This window comes from Haliotis rubra, unplaced genomic scaffold (assembly GCF_003918875.1).
Source record: "Haliotis rubra isolate DU_JTF1 unplaced genomic scaffold, ASM391887v1 Scf896, whole genome shotgun sequence".
Taxonomy (NCBI): Eukaryota; Metazoa; Mollusca; class Gastropoda; order Lepetellida; family Haliotidae; genus Haliotis; species Haliotis rubra.
Window position 1 is genome coordinate 362,972 of NW_025767630.1, and position 8,615 is coordinate 371,586.

Consider the following 8,615-nt stretch of genomic DNA (forward strand, 5'->3'; position numbering starts at 1 on the left):
TCACTGCATGGCTCTCTTGAGCTTAGCTCGGGCATTCTGGAACCACACTTGGGCCACTCTTCTGGGAAGACCCGCTTCTTCGGCGATCCTCCCGAGGTCACTTCCTGTAGGGTTGGTGTCAAGGTCGAAGTACTTCTGTAAAACAGCTACCTGGTCCTCGTTGAAGGCTGTTCGGAATCGCTTGGACTTTGGTCTGCAGTTGACGTTCTCGTCGTCGGGGTTGAGGACGTGAACGCGGCAAAGGACTCGACCGTCGTGGATGGCGAAGTCTTCTCCTGTGGACAACTGTCTCTTGCACATGCTGCACGAGAAACATGCAAGGTGGTACATGTTCTCACCGGCCGATCTCACCCAATCTCCGGACTCGATGGGTCTTAAACAGGAACTACACCTTGTCTTATAAACGTAGGCGAAGTCTCTCTGACAGAATATGTTTCCGTCTCTGACGAAGCAAGTAGAATGTCCACCGAGCGTCACCTGACACACACAGCAACGCAGACAGTGTTCGTGCCACACGTGATCCCCAGCACGTAGATAGTACTGGTCAGTGATGACGTCACAGCACGTGAAACACAAGGGGTCAGCCACGTTGAAACTGAGAGCGATGAAGTCTGCCGATTCTTCCAAGTCGGAGGAGAGGAGTTCATATGACATATCCGACATTTTTAGGGTGCAAAGGAGGTCTTACTGATGCCTTGATGAAGACGATGGAGAATGGAATGACGACAGCGGCGAACAAGAAGTGATTTATATGTTGGTTTGACAACTTGAGTGAACAAGCGTGTCATGATGATAAGTGTTTTAACACGTCATGGCGACCTATCGATTAGCTGATTGGCGATCTGATCGATGCATTGTGATTGGCAACGTGATTGCATCTCACAACTGAGCAGATGATGTTAAACCTTAATTGGTAATGATTAATGATTTAAATTTAATGCTATTTATGTCCCGTGTCAGCCTGTTACTTTGTGCCGTTTTTGTAATTAATTAGTTTAAGGATCCCCCAACAGTGAAAGTAAAGAAAATAGAAATAATATAAAAAAAACTGAGAGTTTCTTTTTATTGTCGCCTACTCTGCAAAACCCATTAATTCAGAGTAATGATCAGAGTAGTCTCCAGCAGCATTATTGTAATTTCACATGACGAGGCCAAGACTGACTGAATAATATAATGAGAAAGTGTAATCCCAAATATAACATGTGTTACGTACATGATCTTGTTCACCTTATAACAAACACAAAGGATTTGTTTATATCTGTCGACCATTGTTGAGAAGTTAAGGTGAAAAATGTGGCGTTTGTATAATGCATATTCATACACTTTGATCATATTTACAAGTGTACCTTTTGATGCGTATCATAAGTTGAATGACCAAAACCTGTCGATGTTGTTGACAAAGCGAGGAATGTCTGATACTATTTTTTTATTTTCCATTTTGAAAAGATAACCAAATATACCACCGCTCCTCTCCACAACTTCTCATGACAAAGTCATTTTTTTACCGTTAAAGATGTTACTGTGGAAACGTGGATTGTGTGTGACCACAAGAAGGAACTACATTATTTATTGAGAAGCAAAGACGAAAATTATCTGTCTTTAAATTATTTGGAATTCCAAAATTATCATTATGAATAGTTTAATTATCCAGCTGTTTTTATTATTGAATTTAAAACATCAATTAGCCCGCTTATTTTCTTTTCAGTTCTATCATGTTGAGGAAAGTTCAGGTTGAATATGAAATGATGAATTGAAAGGGAACTCCCCAAAAATAGAATATTTGCAACAACCTGCAAACAATAGATATTTTCAAAGATTTATGGAATGTGGGCATAAGATTTTTTACGTGGCCTTGTGTAAACATAAATCTACTGTTGGAATGTCCGTGTTACGTTATGCCAGAAATATTCTGTTGCCGCACTATCAAAATATGACAATATTGTTAGAATCACAAACATATGGCTTTTTCAGGTTCTCAACAATGTAGTCACGTTTATCTAAACAAACAAAGACATAAAAACACCATGAATTCTCTATGATTTCTTGTTGGAGATTTATCAGAGCTCTTCCGGTGAAGTCTGTGTCACGCCCGAGACAAACATCATCGAGGCGTAAAAGTAACGTTTAGCGTGACTTAACTAGTTGTCAAGTATACTAGTATTTCCGGACGGAGGGGTCAATCTTCGTGGGGTCAGCGGCTTGATTGCCTGGGCAGTAACGTTCACTTAGTTGTAAAAACATATTGACTGATTGACCGGTGTGAAATAATTAAGAAAACAAGTTCATAACGGCACTGCTCATCACAGATTAATCACTGCACTGACCAGCACTGACCACGGACCGGTCACAGTGTGACACGATACTCGTCATGTGTCAGCACATCCAAGCTGACAAAGTCCCGAGTATAAAGGTAACAGAATCAGGTCTACAGGCACTTCTCCCCTCACCTTCTCCTGGAAATCTACGCAATGTCGGACACATCATATGACCTCATGTCCTCCGACTTGGAAGAATCAGCAGACGTCATCGCTCTCAGTTTCAACATGGCTGACCCCTTGTGTTTCACTTGCTGTGACGTCATCACCGACCAGTTCTATCTACGTGCGGGGGATCACGTGTATCACGAACACTGTCTGCGTTGCTGTGTGTGTCAGGTGACGCTTGGTGGACATTCTACTTGCTTCGTCAGAGACGGGGACATATTCTGTCAGAGAGACTTCGCCTACGTTTATAAGACAAGGTGTAGTTCCTGTTTAAGACCCATCGAGTCTGGAGATTGGGTGAGATCGGCCGGTGAGAACATGTACCACCTTGCATGTTTCTCGTGCAGCATGTGCAAGAGACAATTGTCCACAGGAGAAGACTTCGCCATCCACGACGGTCGGGTACTTTGCCGAGTCCACGCCCTCAACCCCGACGAAGAGAACGTTAACTGCAGACACAATTCCAAGCGATGCCGAACAGCCTTCAACAAGGACCAGGTAGCAGTTTTACAGAGGTACTTCGACCTTGACACCAAACCTACCGGAAGTGATCTCGGGAGGATTGCCGAAGAAGCGGGCCTTCCAAGACGAGTGGCCCAAGTGTGGTTCCAAAATTCACGTGCTAAACTCAAGAAGAGAGCCATGCAGTGAACTTTTGATCTTGCGTGTCAGGTAGTGCTCTATTTATGTGCTGTGTTAGTCACGGGTATCTGAAGACACCCGCATCTATTTATCCGGCCTCCATCGATTCATGGGTCAAGTGCTATGAAACTTATTACCCTGTGCAGCAAATCCCGGTAAAATGAACCACAAAGGAACGTTTTACATGATTAGACAGGCCGAGGTTTTCGGGGGTGGCTAGAATTGCCTGTTTCTTTTAAATTCCCACTGTTCTTTATAAGATACAATTGTCATGCTTTGCCCTTTAAATCATTTTTTTCTGCATATGTTTATGTGACCAACATGTCATTGCATCGCACCTGTGATCAATAATTGCTTCATGTTATTAAAATGTCTATTATTGCCTCTGAAGTAATAGCATGGCATTTGACATTCTTCTACATGTGAATAATAAACAAAGAATGCATACATTTGTTTCTTGTATAGTTGTGTACAATCTCTCAGATTCCCTTGAGATAAGAAGGCTGGGATCGAAGCGATCGTTTCAACCACATACATGTCTATATACAGAATATATACAAACATCTTTACATACATACTATATGCACTATGTGAGATTAGAGCTGTTGCTTGCAGGGAATCCTGGTATTCTGATATGTTTAGTTTAGCAGTCTGATTAGGGCTGTGAATGGAATGGAATATTTGCTTTTATTGGCAGCTCATGTGACCATGACGTAAGATTCAGATATATGTAAGGTGTGTAACAGCCAATTCTTTTTCACGTATTTACACACTGAACTAACGAAACCATGTGATCTGATTTTTCTGTGAATATAAAGATTCAGCATTACAAACAAACCAAATAACAAATACAAACTTCCCCCAAACAACTAAAACAAATATCCATTAGTTTGCATGACACGAGGGATGTCGTAAACTTTATGTCTGAACACCCGGTATCAAGACTTTCATAGTGGTTTATAAACACATGCTCTGTCATCGTATCACATGGTGACAATCACTGGATTGTCTGCTCCGGACTCGATTTGTTTACAAACATCATCGTACAGCTGTGATACTGCTGAAACAAATATATACTCATGATATAGTCACAATTGTACAACCGGCTCTGCTTTCAGAAGAGATTTCTTGTGGATGTGGACATGGTTTTGTCGCTTCAGTTTGCAGGTACAACACTCTCATTCAACTCAAATATTGTTTGCTCAGAACTTTAGGTCTCAAAAGAAGTTATACCGTAGACACGTAGAAGACATTTCCAAAATTTGACTCATCGGTCTCTCCAGTGCAATTCTCATTAGTTTCAGGTGGCAAATGACTTGCCTTTGTATGTGTTTGTGAATGGTTCCCCGGAGGAGCCGGATATCACATGGTTATCGCTGTTTGACAGGGATTTCTAAACACACATGTTGTGATACAGTTGACATTTACAAAGACAACGTGTTAAGGCAGAAAATATTTTTTGCATTTTCAAAGAACTGATAACATCTTTAAATGAGAGTTATAGATCCGTATGGTGAACAAATGAGATGCTTTCTTTGGATAAACAACTTCTTTCCCACAGTAAGCTATCACTTATCTCAGTGTTAATATCTACACTGCAGTCACTGTAAAATATATCACGATATCCATGTAGTTATTTCCCCCTTTCTCCAAACAACGTATTTATGCTGCCATTCATCACCACTCGCCCCTTTCCGTAACCTTCAGGAAGACTCGTCCACTATCAATGAATAGTATGTGAGGAAATACGACATGCCAGTCAGAATACTTACGTTACTTCCGGTCCATCGATCAAAAAATCTTTCAGGATTGTCTATCAATTTCAAATACATCTTGTATCTCAAAATATATCAAAGATACAATTAATTGTGTCCAACTTAAGTTTTAACTGTGTCAACATAAAGCCTACTTAATTCGATGTGCTTTAAAAAACATCATATATTATATAAACATGTAAAATATAAGTGAATTAGAAGGCCCCAGTTGACAACTGTTTCGTACGTACGCGCTTAGATGGAACCAGTATGATCACAAGACGTGACGAGTCTCTTTTCTGCTTGTTAAGTTAATTCGTTGGGTTTCTTTGAAACCACACTTTGGACACTCTTCACATCTCCTTTGTGATCACCCCAAGGTCAGGCAGACAGACTTACAGACATTGATTCATTTCATCTTTCATTTATTTCTATATGCGTTGATTAAATAGATGTGGTTGATTTCTACAATACATACATATACCAGGATTCACCACAGTACATAAACAGTTTACATAAAGCACTAGCTGACACGCGAACTCGAATGTTCAGTGCATGGCTCTCTTGAGCTTAGCTCGGGCATTCTGGAACCATACTTGGGCCACTCTTCTGGGAAGACCCGCTTCTTCGGCGATCATCCCGAGGTCACTTCCTGTAGGGTTGGTGTCAAGGTCGAAGCACTTCTGTAAAACAGCTACCTGGTCCTCGTTGAAGGCTGTTCGGAATCTCTTGGACTTTGGTCTGCAGTTGAAGTTCTCGTCGTCGGGGTTGAGGACGTGAACGCGGCAAAGTACTCGACCGTCGTGGATGGCGAAGTCTTCTCCTGTGGACAACTGTCTTTGGCACGTGCTGCATGAGAAACATGCAAGGTGGTACATGTTCTCACCGGCCGATCTCACCCAATCTCCAGACTCGATCGGCCTTAAACAGGAACTACATTTGGTCTTATAAACCTGGGCGAAGTCTCTCTGACAGAATATGTTTCCGTTCCTGACGAAGCAAGTAGAATGTCCACCGAGCGTCACCTGACACACACAGCAACGCAGACAGTGCTCGTGCCACACGTGATCCCCAGCACGTAGATAGAACTGGTCAGTGATGACGTCACAGCACGTGAAACACAAGGGGTCAGCCATGTTGAAACTGAGAGCGATGAAGTCTGCTGACTCCTCCAAGTCAGAGGAAAGATAGTCATATGATATGTCCGACATTTTGGAGGAACCCATGGTGAACTATAGCAATACACCTATGTTTTCAGGAGGAGAAACGTACAACTCGGAGCACACTTACACCATTTATAGGTTGAAGTTGGCACATTAGAGTGAACGACAGTGTCATGACACTGACTGTTGTGACACGCACAGTGGTCACCGATCGTCGTAATCAGTTGATGTCCAATCAAGGATTAATCACCCAGTCGTGTGACCATATCTCATAGTAACATTAAAAAAACACCCAATCATTAGGCCCCCTCGCACGGGTCATCTCAGTACGATAACAGCTTTATTATACGCTGATTGCTATGAATACACAAGGCGTTCAATAAAAACATGATGTGTTTGATGCAAAAATATATCCTAGTCTTTTATATAGCGCAGAAATGTGGAGAATAAATACATTTGGAAAATTAGAAAAGGTAAATCTGTATGCTTGTAAAAGGTTTTTGGGTGTTAAACAAAACACTCCAAATATCATGATCTGTGGAGAATGCGACAGGTTTCCTTTATATATACATGTATATGCTCATATTTGAAAGTAATCCGGTATTGCATAAAGGTATTACACACGCCAACATATCGCTTACCAAAGAAATGCTATAATATGATGCTTTTATTTGATGGAAATGTGGATAAAAACTGGGTTACTGATGTAACAAATGTTATATTTGGGATTGCACTTTCTTAGTAAATTACAGATTCTAGTACGTTTCTTAGGTTGAGCCCCATCCGGGATTCGAACCCACACCCTCAATTATAGCATAAAAACACACAAAAGATGACCCTTTTTTCCAAGTATGAAACTATGGATATATAGAAAATGATTTTTGGGTCGGGTGTCGGGCTGAATACAAATGATGGGTTTCTGCACTATATTGCAGATGCTCTTATATCACTGTAGTTAATTTGTAATACAGTGAACGATCAACGTTTCTCATATGCAACAATCGGGTCTTCTTTTAAGTAAAATGTACATCTAAGTGTATCAGATTCACATATTGTGCGTCTAAATGTATGATGTTGTATTTTATATATTAAATCGAACTTTATCGTTGCTGATCCGAATATATGATACGACTAATCAGGTCAAAATATCTATATTCAGATACATGTAATACTTTCACAGAAAAAATATTCCTAAAAATAAAAATGTCATATTTTTCTGATGCGGCTGACTGAAGCTTCGCCGTCTTGAAATTTAAACTGGTTAATTAGGTGATCAAGTGATCAGTTAATCATTACAGAAAACACCTGATTACTAATCAATCAGCAATTGCTGCTGTGACACGCGCTGGTGACGTCACAGCGTGTCATAACGGTCTTCACTCCTCGTCATGGCATATGCGTTCACTCGGAACTGCCACCGATGCATATATTAACTGCTGTGCACAACATTTTCAGCATCACTTATCACGTTATCTTCATCTTGCTCTATTTCCCCCGGTGCTTCTTCACAATGTCGGACATGTCATATGATCTCCTCTCCTCCGACTTGGAAGAGTCAGTAGACTTCATCGCTCTCAGTTTCAACATGGCTAACCCCTTGTGTTTCTCTTGCTGTGACGTCATCACTGACCAGTACTATCTACGTGCTGGGGATCGCGTGTGGCACGAGCACTGTCTGCGTTGCTGTGTGTGTCAGGTGACGCTTGATGGACATTCTACTTGCTTCGTCAGAGACGGGAACATATTCTGCCAGAGAGACTTCGCCTACGTTTACCAGACAAAGTGTAGTTCCTGTTTACGACCCATCGAGTCTGGAGATTGGGTGAGATCGGCCGGTGAGAACATGTACCACCTTGCATGTTTCTCGTGCAGCATGTGCAAGAGACAGTTGTCCACAGGAGAAGACTTTGCCATCCACGACGGTCGAGTACTTTGCCGCGTTCACGTCCTCAACCCCGACGACGAGAGCTTCAACTGCAGACCAAAGTCCAAGCGATTCCGAACAGCCTTCAACGAGGACCAGGTAGCTGTTTTACAGAGGTACTTCGACCATCACACTAATCCTACCGGAAGTGACCTCGGAAGGATCGCCGAAGAAGCGGGTCTTCCCAGAAGAGTGGCCCAAGTATGGTTCCAGAATGCCCGAGCTAAGCTCAAGAGAGCCATGCAATGAACTGACTTTCTGTCTGGTATTTAAGTGCTAATGTAATGCTAATTTAGTCTGTCTCAATATATGCACACGTATTTATATCGTTGTATCTGCTTGAAGGGGACATACCTCCCCCAAACCTTTCTGTACGTGCTTATAAGTTCTTAAGTCAACGTCTCAGTGCTGAGCTTCGTAATAGTGAAGAGAAATAGAATGAGACATTATGTGTGAACACTGCATTCGTACGTGTATGCGTAAAATATGTAGGTACGTATACCTCAATTGTGAATAAATTCAACATGAATCATCAACTTACTTCATTTGTCTGACATCGATCGCGATGGTTGCACTTTTGACGTCCAGTGTAAGACCTCCCTGCTGCAATCCTTTGGGGAGGCGTGAAGATCCAGGATGGAATTTGTCT

At 41.8% G+C, this 8,615-nt stretch overlaps 4 protein-coding genes across 4 annotated transcripts; 2 read left to right on the forward strand and 2 right to left on the reverse strand.

The window, feature by feature from the left end:
* On the reverse strand, positions 1 to 663 carry LOC124263714 (LIM/homeobox protein Awh-like). The gene has a single exon (XM_046698378.1). The coding sequence runs from the start codon at positions 661 to 663 to the stop codon at positions 1 to 3; it is 663 nt and encodes a 220-aa protein (XP_046554334.1).
* A 1,805-nt stretch (positions 664 to 2,468) lies between these two features.
* LOC124263715 (LIM/homeobox protein Awh-like) lies at positions 2,469 to 3,134 on the forward strand. The gene has a single exon (XM_046698379.1). It carries the CDS (start codon positions 2,469 to 2,471, stop codon positions 3,132 to 3,134), a length of 666 nt encoding a protein of 221 aa, XP_046554335.1.
* Positions 3,135 to 5,427: 2,293 nt separating this feature from the next.
* LOC124263716 (LIM/homeobox protein Awh-like) lies at positions 5,428 to 6,090 on the reverse strand. Its single transcript, XM_046698381.1, has one exon. The coding sequence runs from the start codon at positions 6,088 to 6,090 to the stop codon at positions 5,428 to 5,430; it is 663 nt and encodes a 220-aa protein (XP_046554337.1).
* Positions 6,091 to 7,552: 1,462 nt separating this feature from the next.
* Positions 7,553 to 8,215, forward strand: LOC124263717 (LIM/homeobox protein Awh-like). Its single transcript, XM_046698382.1, has one exon. The coding sequence runs from the start codon at positions 7,553 to 7,555 to the stop codon at positions 8,213 to 8,215; it is 663 nt and encodes a 220-aa protein (XP_046554338.1).
* Positions 8,216 to 8,615: the final 400 nt, after the last annotated feature.

Excerpts from the sequence above, each read along its gene's own strand:
- LOC124263714 (XM_046698378.1), bottom strand. The coding sequence starts at position 663 with ATGTCGGATATGTCATATGAACTCCTCTCCTCCGACTTGGAAGAATCG.
- LOC124263716 (XM_046698381.1), bottom strand. The coding sequence starts at position 6,090 with ATGTCGGACATATCATATGACTATCTTTCCTCTGACTTGGAGGAGTCA.
- LOC124263715 (XM_046698379.1), top strand. The coding sequence starts at position 2,469 with ATGTCGGACACATCATATGACCTCATGTCCTCCGACTTGGAAGAATCA.
- LOC124263717 (XM_046698382.1), top strand. The coding sequence starts at position 7,553 with ATGTCGGACATGTCATATGATCTCCTCTCCTCCGACTTGGAAGAGTCA.